At 34.2% G+C, this 15,630-nt stretch overlaps 1 protein-coding gene across 1 annotated transcript in view; it reads left to right on the top strand.

Annotated features, from left to right (window-relative positions):
• Positions 1-15,630, top strand: part of MDGA2 (MAM domain containing glycosylphosphatidylinositol anchor 2) — an 844,384-nt gene that overhangs the window by 525,487 nt on the left and 303,267 nt on the right. The window contains exon 5 of the mRNA XM_059373141.1: positions 11,153-11,285. Within this exon, the coding sequence (XP_059229124.1) occupies positions 11,153-11,285 (133 nt within the window). The remainder of the gene's footprint in view (positions 1-11,152; positions 11,286-15,630) is intronic.

Genomic DNA, 15,630 nt, shown 5'->3' with positions numbered 1-15,630 from the left:
ATCTTCCAAGTATATTCATTCTTTTCAGAACTTATTTTAATGTTTTGGCCTTGTATTTGCACCTAAATTTTAGGATCATTTTGCCAATTTCTACTAAAATTCTGTTAAGATTTTGAATACAGTCGTGTTGAATCTATAGATCAGTTTGAGAAGATTGCTTGCTATTGAACCAAGATGATGGATACTGGCAGTGTATTATAATCAAGCACAGAAAAACTCAATCTTCCTCATTTTGATTTTAGTGCTTTATCATGTATAATACTGCTTTACGAACGATCTGAGGGCATATGTAAAATTTTCTGGCCAATTTTACTTAGAGTTATCAACTTTTAAGATATAAGTTTTGAGTCTCTTTGTCTATATGTATATTTATCATAAGTGCATAGGAACCTGGTTATTGACTTAAGAAATTCTCAAGAGTTTCTTATAAAGAAATTGCGTCTCAGGGGTAAGGCAGACAGGTGTAGACAGCTACCTGGAAATCCCGAGGTTTCGTTTTCAATGGGCACAGTCAGTTTACTTTTGTGCAGGAAACACAAATACAGATTTTCACGGAGACTAATCTGGTCATATATATATATATATAGATATATCTATATCTATATATATATATACACACACATACATACATACATATATATAAATCTGTCTGGTAGTATGAAAATAAGAACTGGTGAAGTTTGCTGTTCATGTCCCACATCTTAGAAAACAGTACAATGCCTATTGTCAGAATTCTGTATTTGGCCTTCTGGGCTGCCATTTGGAAGCTCTACTCAGGTCCACAGTTTCTTTAGGAGGGATGCAGTGGTACTTATGATAATATTACTAGTATTTTTTTTTAAGATTTTATTTATTTATTTGACAGAGAGAGAGTGTAAGAGAGACCATAAGAGGGGAGACGGTCAGAGGGAGAAGCAGACTCCCCATGGACCTGGGAGCCCGATGTGGGACTCGATCCCAGGATTCCAGGATCATGACCTGAGCCAAAGCCTCAACCAGCTGAGCCACACAGGCACCCCAATAATATTACCAGTCTTACATGACTCCAAACACAGAGAATTATGGAATAGGCAGTTTTCCTCTAAAAGGTCTATTGAATGACAAAATTAGAATTAGTAGATCAAAAATTCTGGGGCTGGAATTTTTATAATACAGATGAACATGATACAGGGCACACTTTTTTTGCCCATGAATCTCCTTGATGGCAAACAACATCCTCATTTGTAGCCTCTAACCCACTTGGAAATTTGGAAGACTGTGAATTATGGTTGACCAGCAGTAGAAAGCAGCAAAATGAACTTAGCTTGTGGTCTTTATTTTTATAATGATAAAATGTAATTTTTATGAAGGTTCTAATTTAAAATGTTATCATATCTATTCTTTTTCTCTACGGTGGAATATAAACCCACACTTTTCTAAGCGACTATCCAGAATTGTGTTATTGATTTAAAGGCATTATTCGTTTATTCTACATATCAAATTTGCTCGAGATTTGAAATTAATTCTGTGTTATATCCTTGAAATATTTCCTAAGATATATTTGCCTCCCTATAATGGCTTTGGCATTTATAATGAGATAGGAATGGTATTTATTGCTTGTTGTGCTAGTGTTTTTATGTGTGTATTTATGAATATATAAAATTCTTAGGTGTTATTGATTTCTTGGATAGTTCTTTCCTATTAACTACTGTGTAAACTTCATGATTGAAAAACTTTCCATATTAACATCATTTGTTTTGGAGCACTTTAGTAATATTTTAAATTATTCCCAACAGATCCTATGACCTTGTGGCTTCCTAATGTAAATAAGATCCAGTTAAAATAACTGAGATCTACTATGTGTAAGATATGGGAACTCTCTGCCAGAGATATAGAAGTTACTAGGTACGGCTCCTCCTCTGCTAACTTTGTTGATATGTATGGGGAGAACTTAAGGTAAATAATGATTATGATTCAAAGTAGAAATCACTGTCAAAATAGAGGCACACAATAATGCCATGGAGAAAGCATTCAAGGTAGAAAATAATAGTATCTGTAATAATACAGAAGGAAGACAATACTTCCAGGATTGGGTGGTGTTTCTCTGGTTGGCTGGATCAATAACTGATGTAGGCAGGGAAGAGTAGACTATAAGCTGGGACAGTATACTAGGATTCTATTGTAGAATAATCCACATTACAGATCATAGTGTGCTTATTTTTTAACATTAGAAAATAAATTCTTAAGGATGTTATGTTTTGTTCTTTAATACTGATGTCTTGTTTTATATTAAGGATAATTTCCCCATTCATATTAATTATATCAATTTGAATCAAATATTTATTTTACTATCCTGTTGAGTGAGAAAATCTTACTTATACTTTTTTTTTTATATAACTCATGTTTCTGAGGTAAAATTGGCCTGAGTTCCTAAGTCTGATAGAATTTATAAGAAGATAATGTAATAAATTTAAGAGGAATAATTATGCATTTATACTTCTTCATACTGAAGATGTAAGCTAATATATAGTGTCAATTTATAAATTAATAATAAATTAGTTATTAGAAATAGAAAAATGATTGTGAATTAAAAGGTTTTAATTTTTTTACTGGTATTGGAAAATAAATAATTATAAATTTCTAATTCGTTTTATGAGAATTTTAGAATTAGTGCTATAGGAGTATTTTACTACACAATGTCAACAGTGGTAAGGCCTACTGACTAATATATAGAATATCTTCCTTTTTAATTTTATTTACAAAAAGTAGTTTTAAGAGCTTAAAACTATAGGTATTGCAAATAATTTGGTCAATATTAAAGAAAATGTACTTAAATTTTATAAACTGCACACATTTTTGCTATTTTTCTAGAACTTTTCATAAAGATTTTCATGACATCATCTTGTGTATTGTAATTATATCATCTAATTACAAGACCGAACATATTTACATCAATTACATAATTAGTTATAATTAGGCTAATTAGACTAATTATACAATTAGACAATAATCAACTGAAAATTCCTTTTTACAAATCATGGAAATTCACATGGAAAAAGCCTTCTATCATCACAGAATATTAAATGTATATGAGCAAAAGAATAAAATCAATTTTATGTGATAAAACCAGTTATAAGTAGTAAAGTCTAATCGGTATAAATCTATATTCAAATGTATACATACATGACATTTGATAGCATATATATGTATGCACACATATATTGATATATTTTGTTATGCAATATGCTATATATATATCTTTTTAATATAATGGACTTTGGGAAATGTTTATTGAGGGGAACAAGGTAATCCTGAATGTCTTCATCATTTCCAGGATGTAGTAAATTAATTAAGTAGGTAAGGTTCAAATTTTCCCATAACTCACCATGTTGTTTTCTGTATTCCTTCAATAGGCTTTGTCTGTATTAGCCCCTCTCACTCTTTGGCATGCTGCCTAATCTTACATATTCACTTAGATGGCTATCCGGTAGGTTGACATATCTTGGTACCTTATTTTCTGAATACTAGATATAAATTTCTTAGGTCACCCAGAATAATTCTCCAATCCCATGATAGCTGAATAACCCAACTATCATGGATCTAAATTTCACAGTAAAAGTTATTCTTTTTTTTTTTTTTGTCTTTTCTTCTCATGTGCCTATTTTCCTGCTCCATTCTGCATAAGAATTAACTAGAATATGCTGTGTGCAAACCATTATATTTATTGGGCCATACTTGTTGTGGGAGTTATCTAGAAGGGCGACATGAATCCTCTTTTTAAGGCTTAACAATATGTATTCTTACTTTTGAGTAATATAAACACCAGGCACATTCCTGATCACAAAAACATAGGTACACAAAACATTTCAGGAATACATCTACTACAGTAGTAACCTCTGTATTTTAATGGCCAGAGCATCATTGCTGTTGGTTCAGATGTATCTGACTGTTTTGTATATTTCCTTCCCTTGTGACTTATTTCCCATTTACATTTTCTAATTCATAACTGACTATAATTCTGTGGATGGCCCCTAACTCAGCTTTATAAATCTATATTTCAGCCTCACCTAATGTTAAGAATTTTTTATTCCTATTACTACTTGAGTCAATATGGTTAAGCAATGTTGACTGAAAGCTTATGTGCAAGGCAGTGGTTGGGTATCTATTTTTTTCTAGTCAGCAATCTTGACTGAATTGACAGCATATACTCCACAAATGACAGGGGTGGAATGTCAGGTGAAGTTATCTCATATAATGGAAAAGCCAGATCGATACAAATATCTAATTCAAAAAAAAAAGCAAAATAAAAGTGAAAAAATATACAAAGCAAATGACAGAAAACATATACAGACAGTCCCCAGTTTGTGATGGTTCAATTTACCTTTTTTTGACTTTACAATGGTGTGAAAGTGATACAAATTCAAGAGAAACCATACTTCAGATTTTGAATTTTGGTCTTCTCAGGGCTAGTGCAGTTAGATACTGTTCTTGTGATGCTGGCAGCATAAATGAGCCAGAGTGCCCAGTCAGCCATGTGATCACAACAAGAGTGATACCCAACTGATCACAACCAATACCCGTATAGCCATTCTGTTTTTACTTACAGTATCATATTCAATTAATTATCTGAGATAGTCAACACTTTATTATAAATGGTCTTTATGCCAGGTGATTTTGCCCACCTGCAGGGAAATATAAGGGTTCTGGGCATGTTTAGGGTAATTGGGCTAATCTATGACATTTGGTATATTAGTTATATTAAATGCATTTTCTTTTTTTTTAATTTTTTATTTTTTATAAACATATATTTTTATCCCCAGGGGTACAGGTCTGTGAATCGCCAGGTTTACACACTTCACAGCACTCACCAAAGCACATACCATCCCCAATGTCCATAACCCCACCCCCCTTCTCCCAACCCCCTTCCCCCCAGCAACCCTCAGTTTGTTTTGTGAGATTAAGAGTCACTTATGGTTTGTCTTATTACATGCATTTTCAACTTACAGTATTTTCAACTTAGGATGAGTTTATCAAAGATCATTCTCTCTTCGCTGCGTAAGGTCAAGGAACAGAATTTCCAAGCACATCATTCCCTCTATGGTTGTAGTTAATTTTAAGTCAAGAAACTGGCTATTTCTTAATATATAACAGACAGGAAGTGCATGACTAACCTAACATTTAAAGGATTTGGCTGTTTCTCATACAATTTTTATTTTTTACCAAGAACAGGGAGGAGCAGGAGAGTTGGCCATGTGTTCATTCTAATAATCCACTTGAAAATATTCAAATGTAGAAAAATTACAGAGAAAAAATCAGTATCTGATTATTAATGTGACAAGTTTAATAGGAAGGGTAGAGAAATGAGAAAGTAATAAGGATAATACAAGAAATATAGCAACATAAGCAAAGGACCAAGTGCTTAGTGAAGGGGCCTTACGATCCATTTAAAGAACTTAAGGCAACCACTGAATGGTAACTCACAAGTAAGCACTAAATATTGACTTATGAACAGAGGGCATGTGATGTGATGAGCACTGAGTGTGATACGCAACTGATGAATTATTGAACACTACCTCTGAAACTAATGATGTACTGTATGTTGGCTAGTAAAAATTTTTAATTAATTAATTAATTAATTAATTAATAGATGTCTTAGTATAAAAATGCAATGAAAGTTCCAAAGAAAGTAAAAATTTACTTCTAATTGGGAAGGTCAGAAAAGAGTGGAGAATATGTACAAATCTTTTTGAACTTGGTTAAGCTGGGAACAGAAAAAGATGCATATCAGGGGTTGGGGAGTGTTTTCTTTCTTCTTTTTCCTAAAGAATTATTTATTTATTTTAGGGGGGGAGGAGCAGAGGGGGAGGAGAGAGAGAGAGAGAGACTTTCAAGAAGACTCCCCGCCGAGCAGAGAGCCCAATGCAGGGCTCCATCTCAGGACCCTGAGATTATGACCTGAGCCAAAATCAAAAGCCAGATGCTTACTGACTGTGCCATCCAGGCACCCTGGGAGTGTTTTCTTTAAAGATGACAGAATTGAATATTATAAAAAGACAGTTCAAAATAGTGATGAAACTTAATTGATGGGAATGAGGAGTTTGAGGAATAAGGAAAAAGTAATTTTGCTTAAACTGCATAGGATCTCAAATGACAAACTGAAGTTTTTGAAATGGTGTCTTAGAAGAAAGTTGGGTAGAGTTTTCTAGCATGGACATGGCACGAGGCATGTCTGGTGGCAGCATCAGAATGATTATAATAAAAGAGAGCTGCAGTTCTTCATAGTAGACCATATATTACCTTAGCCAGAAAGAGCACTCAAGCAATGTTGGTTAAATCAGTGATAAGGGTCTAAAGCAAATACTGTGCCTATATGATTGGAAAGGAAAGGTCATTTCGTGAAAAGAAAATTAAGAATAATCTAAAGCTTAATGTCATTGAATGTGGGGTAATGAGAAACAGTAAAAAATGAATGATGCCATGTCTTCTGAGTCTGGATTATGGGAGAGTGATGGTGGCTTGCGTTAAAAACAACATCAGCAGAGAAAATAGGTAATGCAGCCATTCTAATGGAGTGTAATAATGAACTTTCTAAGTTTAATATGACCTCGTATGCCCTACTGATGAAAATCTCCATCAAATAGTTATCAAAGAACATGACATGAGGCAGAAAGTCAGAGGTATGATAGGGAGAGGAGAGGACATGTACAGAGAGGCCAGGGCCATCCAACAGGAAAAGAAATACAAACTAGAAATAGAAGAGGTTGGGACACCTGGGTGGCTCAGTCAGTTAAGCATCTGCCTTCTGCTCAGGTCATGGTCCCAGAGCCCTGGGATCCAGCTCTGTGTTGGCTGGGCTCTCGGTTCTGCAGAGAGTGGGTTTCTCCCTTTCCCTCCGCCTGCCGCCCCCGACCCTGCTGGTGCTCTCTCTTTCCCTCTTGCTGTCAAATAAGTAAATAAAATCTTAAAAAAAAAAAAATAGGGGCACCTGGGTGACTCAGTGGGTTAAGTCTCTACCTTCAGCTCAGGTCATGATCTCAAGGTCCTGGGATGGAGTCCCGCATTGGACTCTCTGCTCAGCGGGGAGCCTGCTTCCTTCTCTCTTCCTGCCTTTCTGCCTACTTGTGATCTCTTTCTCTCTGTCAAATAAAAAAATAAAATCTTTTAAAAAAATAGAAATAGAAGAGGCAAGCCTAACTTGTTCATTGGCAAAGTATAAGGTGGTTTCTTATAAGGGAGGCGGGTAATACAGGAAAAATAGAAGTCAATAAATGATATAAAAAATACATAAAAAAAGAATGATCAAAAAGAATTAGAAAACCAAAACAGATTATCTTTTTTTTAATTTTTTATTTTTTATAAACATATATTTTTATCCCCAGGGGTACAAAACAGATTATCTTAAGAGGTCCAGAGTGGGGGGAAAATACAAGTGCAAGATCATAATTGCTAACAACTGCAGTTAAAAGGATAGGAAAAAAAATTGGAGAAGTTCTATTTTATTAATTATACTACTAATGGTGATTTTTTTAAAGCGTGTTTTTTTCTGTTGTTTTGCTTAGAGATTTGTCAGGAACCTATACATTGATGCTAATAAATACTATGATAATGGATCATATTCCACTGGAGATATATTAGTAGAAGATTACAGACTAAAATTTGTACAATAGATAGAAAATGAAAGGGAAAGCAACCAAGAAGTGACTAAATTATGATACAATAATTACATACAGATAGGGGCTGTCAAAGTAGCAAAGTGTTAGAAATAATCAGAAAAGTATAGAAGCATAAAAAAGAAAGATTTACTGAATTATAACAAAAGAGCATCATTAATGACAGTAGGTACAGTTTCAGTGGAGTGTCGAAATATTATTTTAAAAATATGGATTAAAAATAATTTTTCATTGGAAACAGAAACAAGTACTGACAGAATATAATTAACTGTGAATAAAGAGAATTTATCACTAAATATACATCTAAATGACACTCTTTCTCCTTTGTATGTATTTGAGAATCATTATTACTTTATGATTGCTTTTAGAATGTTAACTATACATACATTTACATCCTTTGAATTCATATCAGGTACCAAGCAGATAATAATCCTGGAGAAATAAATATGTGCAAATGCTTGAATGGTGAAATATAGGTAATTATAGCACTTTCAATTCATTTACAAAGTATCTCTCCTGTGCTAAGTCCTGTGCTAGATGCTTGGAACTGAGAACAGGACAGACATAGTTAGTGCCCTCTAGGTACTTCCTGGCAAGGGGATGGATGAGTCTGGCAGAAAATTAATCCTTTCCTGAAATAAATGGAAAAATGAGACTGTATTATGAAGAAATAAGAGCACACTTCACCAAAAGTGATTCCTCCTCTTCCAGAAGGTGAGGCAAGGTTTACCTGTGGAAGTAGGGAGTACTGGTATCTAAGAATGAGATGAATTTGATAAGGCCTAGAGATGATGAACCAAGCACATGCAAAGGTTCTATGGTAGAAGGAAGCTGGATAAGGAACTCAGAGAATGAGGTGAGACTAGGGAGGAAAGGAGAATAGACCATATAGGGTTGACCATCATGTTAACAGCAATTGTGTTCACTTTAAGAACAATAGTTAAGTCATCGATGTGATTTAAGCAGAGAAATGTCATGATCAGATTTTTATATTAAAAAGAAATTCTGGTTGCAGATCGTTATGCTTGCCTGTGCTTTTTTCAAGATTTTATTTATTGGGGGCGGGGGGAGGATGCACAGAGGAAGGCGAAGAGAGAGAATCTTAAGTAGGCTCCATGCTCAGTGGAGCCCCATTGTAGGGCTTGATCTCAAGACCCTGAAATCATGACCTGAGCCAAAACCAAGAGGCAGACGCTTAACCAACTAAACCATCCAGATGCCCTGCTTGCTTGTGTTTTTAAACTATACTAACTGTAATCAGGAATTTCTTAAGGAATGTAGGATGTAGAGCATTACATTTAAAAATAAATAAAAAGAGTGGTCAAAAATGAGCATGTTTCAAAGTCAATAAAAGGATCTGGGAGGGAGATACTGAATATATGAACAAGAAGTAATCGAAAGTTCAAGATTCTTGTTACTAAAGAAGGAAGAGGAAATTTAGAGAACTGGATCTGAAGTTCGGTGTAGGATACGTTAGTTAAGTTTTAGGTGTCTGTGAGACGTTAAAATGGACATATTGAGGTAAAAATTTGGTCTATGTATCTGAAACTTAAGGGAACATTCTGGAATAGAGATGTAGACATGAGGAGGAGGGCAGGAAGGTAGGGCTTGTAATAGTAAGAATAAGATCACCTAGGGGAATTTTATAACTCACAATTAATTGTGGGACAGGCAGCTCCAGGAATACCAACAGTTAAGTGTTGAGAGGAGAAAGGAGAGTGAAGAAATCTAACCAATGATAGTCACAAAGGTAGAAGGAGTAAGATATATCATTTCATTCAAAAATTGTCTGAGTCATCTGTTTCTGGTATAATATTTTCTTTCAACCATGCTAATTCTTTCAAACATGCTTTCTAAATAAGCACACACTTTTCTAGCCATTGTATTTAGTTAATATAAATGGGAACTCTGTAACACACTGAGAGCATGTTTTAAATATAAGTTCTAGAAACACGCACATTGACTTATGTATATTCATGTGGGATGCATTTGCTTTCGTTTGTATAGAAAAAATACAGTGTCTTTCCTAAAGAAAAATTGGAAGATAGAAGATTGTTCATTCTTAGTCCACTGGGGAAAGTAACTGATTTAAGACCAAATTTTGACAGTGCATGAATGGAATTATGGCCACAGCGCCCTTGCAACCTGAAGGAGAGATTGATTTGATGCATTTGAAAAACTAGGTATCCACATCTGTGTGTGAGCAAGCTTTTTTGCAAATGAGCAGGCAGTCCTTTGTGTTGTTACTAATTATTCCAATCCTTCTGAAGAATGTGTGAAAGTATTGCATTATTTAGGATTTGAGTGATATTACACATGGTTGCATATAGATGTTATTTGGAAAAAAATTAACATTTTGAAAATTGCTATACCAAATATGATTTCATTGGGATACTGTTTACTATTTCCATAATTAAGTTACTTATGAGAGGAACTATTTTGAGAAAGTACATTAATCACCTTACAAAGTAAGGAAATCTTAAAAAACCCATTTTGAGGGCGCCTGGGTGGCTCAGTGGGTTAAAACCTCTGCCTTTGGCTCAGGCCATGATCCCAGGGTCCTGGGATGAGCCCTGCATCCGGCTCTCTGCTCAGCAGGGAGTCTGCTTCCTCCTCTCTCTCTGCGTACCTCTCTGCCTACTTGTGATCTCTGTCTGTCAAATAAATAAATAAAATCTTTAAAAAAAAAAACCCATTTTGAACTGGGAAGTTTTTTCTTTAATTTTTATTGTTGTTTGTTTGTTTCTTCTTTTACCATTTCAACAATTTCAGTGTTTTACATGGCCTTTCCTGGCTCATCAAGAGTTTGTAAGATATTCCTGGCTACTTGCCTGATTTGAGTCTATCTACAGTTTTGCAGATTTACCTGGAAGATCTAGACCTTGAACTCCTGAAAAATAAAATTGCAAAACAATAATAATTTTTTCCTTTTTTTTTCATTTTTTTCATGAATGCTTCTTTAAGACATTTTACATCTGTCATTGATATGTATGCACAAAATATTTATGTATATAAATTTAATTGCCTGTCATTAGCTTGACTTCAATAACTTTGTTCTACCAGCAATGTTTCATTTATCGGCTCTTCTTCAGAATCCATTCCTTTCGAAACATTTCATGTTGAAGTCTGGGTAGATTGCAGTATTTGTTGAATAAACTCCATTATTAAGTACACTATTCTGATCCTTACACAATAATTTGCATAACTACCACCAGAAATAGACTTCTCCCCCTAGGAAGCTAGTTTGCTAAGAAAATGTTATGAATTTTCATTGTAGTCTGTTAGCTTTTATCTCGAGGCACATCATAGTATTATTTTTAAATGCATGTTTTTTTGTTTTGGTTTTTGGGTTTTTTAGGGCATTTTTCCTTAAAAAATAAGACAATCTGCCATTTTGATGATAATATGATCTAATACAACATAATGCCATAATTCATTCATTCATTCATTCATTCATTTTTGTTATCATTGACTTTTTCTAATGACCTTTTCTACATTTTCAGGGTGAAACCAAGATTTTAAAACTAAAGAATCTTCGACCTCAAGACTATGCTAATTATAGCTGCATTGCTTCAGTGAGGAATGTATGTAATATTCCAGATAAGATGGTGTCATTTAGACTTTCCAATAAAACAGGTATGGAGCTTTCTCTCAATGTTTTATGTCTGTTATCCATAGCTAATATTTGAAAAGGTTAAGTTTCTTATACACCAAATGATTCCTGTAGTATATCTAGGAAAAAGACACCTTTTCTTTTTCTCTCAGAGAAGTCTATGATATCTGAAAAGTCATTGGTAAATGCATGCTGTAAAGTTTAATTGCTATATGTTCGCATGTAATGTTTGTTTATATGTCATACAAAATTATAGTTCCTTAAAATAGTGCATTCATAAATATCACAATCATACCCATAACGTGTTCAAAGAAATTCTGAGAAATATTAGATTCTTCACATAAAAATTTATGGTCTAAATTGCTAAAAGTGTTTTGTGATTCCAAAGCTAAGAAAAAGAATCTCTCTCTTACTCTGTTTCAAGTCAAGAACATTAATTGGTAATTTCAGGTAGGTGTTTTTAGGAAAGTATTTTTGTAGAAAATGTCAAAACATTAGTAAGCTTGTGACTTAAGTTAGCCTGTGTTTAGTAATAGAGACCTCAGAATAACTGCAAGCATATTAAGGAAGAATTGCTAAATGAAAGAGCACGGAGAGAGTGTGGGAATGGACTGTCTTTTGCATGATTGTGTGGAAATAATCACTCTAATAAAATAGAATTTGAACTGGTTTTGAGAAACTTTCAGTAGCAATTAATGTAAATTTTTTACTTTCAAATAATGCTATTAAAATAGTTTTTAAAAGTAATTTTCTCATTAACAAAAACCTTGCATAGTGTGGGTTTGATGTGCCTGGGTGCACATTTTGATTCTGCCACTTATTAGCTCTTGGATCTGGTTGAACAAATTGCTTCACACTCTGCCTCAATTTCCTCACAAATTCATAATGTTGTAGGCAAGAATTAGTGAGTTAACATACGTAAAGCACATGGCACATGCTTTGTCAGTTTTCCAACAAAGAGCTAGTCAGCACACAACACATTTGATGAAAAGATCATCTTTTCACCTAAAGTCCTTTTCACTTAGGACTTTATTGGAAGGTGAAAAAAACGTGTGCTCAACTGTTGATTCACCATCCCAGGTTCCACTGAGTTGTTAAAATTTTGAAAGATAATTTTAAAAAGTATTCATTCATGTATTCCTCAGAGACTTCCTGGGTTCCTACTATGGGTCTGCACTGATAGGCTTAGGAATATTGGCTAAAATGTAAATTGCCTTAAACTAGAGAAATGCTTTATTAAGCACCAGGTAAAAGTCATTAGTGGAAGGTAAAAGAAGAATGTGGGACATGAGAATAAACTCTATCAAGAAGGATGAGAAAGACTTGAGGGAAACAACATAACAGAAAAATAAAATCTTAGTGAACCTTAGACTTATAAAAGTTAATAATCTCATTTCACTTAAAAAAAAAAAAGAAGAAATAAGCTGTTGAGAAATAAATATCAGAGATTAGCATGTAAGAACTAGGGGTGATTATGTTGCTCTTGGCATGAAATACTTGGTGAATTATTATAATTATCTTTGTTTTTCTTAGTTTCTTTAATATGTTTTTACAATACACATGATCCAGGGAGAAAAATTAGAAATAAAATGGAAGTCCCATGGGTTGGGTAAACATATTACAGTAAGAGTCAGAACAAAGGAGTTGGTATATTACTACATATGTTATGGACCTTACCCTTGAGCAGTACTTTATTACTTTTAAAAGTATTTCATGTTTATTATTTCAGTTTATCTTTATAACTATTGGGCTATAAACAGGAGGGTTTTTCTTTCTTTTTTTGTTTGTTTGTTTTATCATGTCTTTATCATTTGACACATAACCCACTAACCCTTGGTGATTAAAGTATCCTCATTAGATTGTTTTGAGAATGAACTAAATCAATAAAAACAAAAATTCTTTAAAGACTAAAAGGTACCATAAAATCATATTTAACATTTTTTCTGCTCTAGGAATGTATATTTTATTATTTCACAATGTCCCACAGCTACTAACGAGTGGAGACAAAATTTATCCCAAAGTGTGAAGAATTATTTTAAATAGGAGACTGACTAGCTACTATCCACAAAATTTTTGTGAAGCCAGAAAAAATGAACCTAAATCTTGGCTAGAGTTTTATTACGAATAAATAAGCATTTCTTAACCTAAAGCTGAAAGGAGGAGATTACCATGAGAGGTCATAGAGTTTCCAGTTCCTGAGGTCTTATGAAACAGTTGGGTAACTTTGTTTCTGAGGTGATTTTTGACAACTGCCAGCTCAGAAAACAAAGACTTGACTCTCTGTCCTGTGGAGAGAGCACAGGAACTCTGTAATATAGATGTTTTGTTTAACTTTTCAGCTGTCTCTTTCTTTATTTTTCAGTCTAAAGTATTGTGTACCTAGACTGAACCAAGAAAATAAACTATCATTCTCTTTTATAAATTATCTCATGCAAATTTTAGATTCATGTTCACTGCAAATTGATCATTAGAGTTATGGTAAATAATTGGATTAAAAATAATAAGCTTAGGACCTTGTCTGACTTTTCGATTACTATAATCAAATCTGTCATGTGACTGGTGCTTTACATATTCAAACCTGGTTTGCTTCAGCATTTTTCCCATCTGGTTGAAAGAGTTGGTGCATTTCAAATAGGTGAAGTCATTGAGGTAGCTCTCAAATTACACCAGGATTAACTTAAGCTTTCAGCATCTTCATCTTCCTGCAAACAGGCCTATTAAAACACAAGTGCATACAGGCTAGTTCATCGCTTTCTAACACTGGAAAAAGATCAGGAGTCACCATTGGGATAATAAGTGTGAGAGGTTTTTTTTTGTTTGTTTGTTTTTAAGATTTTATTTATTTATTAGAGACAGAGCTGGAGGTAGAGTGAGGGCTGGTGGGCAGAGGAGAGGGAGAAGCAGACTCTCCCCTGAGCAGGCAGCCCCACATGGGGCTCGATCCCAGGACCCTGGATCATGACCTGAGCCAAAGGCAGACGATGCTTAACCAACTGAGCCACTCAGGTGCCCCAGAGACAGGTACTCTTGATGATTTCACTCTTGTGAATCTTTAAATGGCATAAAGTTCCCATATTTTTAACTCTTGGTTGCAAAATGTTGAATGTATTTTAAATAGTATAATATGTTTGATTACTCTTATCTGTTAATTAATATGTTTAAGGTAACTTTGGAGATAATTTTTGTAATGGATATGAAATAATTGACTATTAAATATATTTTTGGTACAAATAAAATTTTATTTTAACAACTCTAGAGTGAAGGAAAATTTTTAAATATAATCAGTTTATTGACCTGATTTGAACAATGCCCAATGACATGGCATATAAAGATGGAAACAGTGTCTGCTGTGAATAAAGTTTTGTAAAAGTTTTTGCAGCAGAACAATTGCATCACGGAATACAGTTTTCTGGGTCCTTTCTGTACCTGCTAAATTAGACTTTCTGGGAATAACCTGCAGTGTACACACTTTAAATAAGCATAAATGATTACTTTGGAAAACAGATACTGTCTATATTATCAAAATGTTTTCCGTGAACCCATTCTACTTTGTGAATTGAAACTTTTGTTAAAAATAAGTCTATTTTGGGAGTGCCTGGCCGTTAAGTGGCTGCCTTAGGCTCAGGTCATGATCCCAGGGTCCTGAGATCCAGCCCTGCATCAGGTGCCCTGCTCAGCGGGCAGCCTGCTTTTCACTCTCTCTCTGCCTCTCCCCTCTGTTCCTGTTCTCTCTCTTTCTTGCTATCTTAAATAAATAAATAAATATAATCTTTAAAACAAAAGCCTATTTTTTACAACTACTTAGAGAAGCCATGTTTAGTGTCATTTTAAAATGAAGTATCATCTGTAGATTTACCAATAACATGTTTTCTTAACTTTCCTGCTATAGATTGATATATGGTAGAGCTTGTAGTTGCGTCTGCCATGGAATAACCAATCATTTGGTGGCCCCTGTTGATTACTTGTTATGCTGTGAAAAATCTCATGTCACAGAAGTGTCATTATTTATCATACCTAACCTAGCTGTCTTAGCACTTATCATGACAACTGAAACGATTGTATAATACATGAAGCTTTAGGTTTATTTCTTTATTGTCATAAGGTTGTAGCAGGGTCCAAGGTGTTTTGGTCATTTTCCTACTCGCATTTGGAAGAAAAAGAATGTTAGCTCTTGATTGATAAATTCTCAGTGTAGCTGTATTTTTCTTAGTTCATTAAAACAAACCTTTAAAATTTGTAAATTTAGGGACACCTGGGTGGCTCAGTTAGTTAAATGTCTGCCTTCGGCTCAGGTCATGGTCCCAGGATCCTGGGATGGAGTCCGACATTGGGCTCCTTGCTCTCCCTCTGCCTGCTTCTCACCCTGCT

Source organism: Mustela nigripes, chromosome 13 (assembly GCF_022355385.1).
Source record: "Mustela nigripes isolate SB6536 chromosome 13, MUSNIG.SB6536, whole genome shotgun sequence".
Taxonomy (NCBI): domain Eukaryota; kingdom Metazoa; phylum Chordata; class Mammalia; order Carnivora; family Mustelidae; genus Mustela; species Mustela nigripes.
Note: the sequence above shows the minus strand (reverse complement) of the source record. Positions and strands in the feature narration are given on the sequence as shown.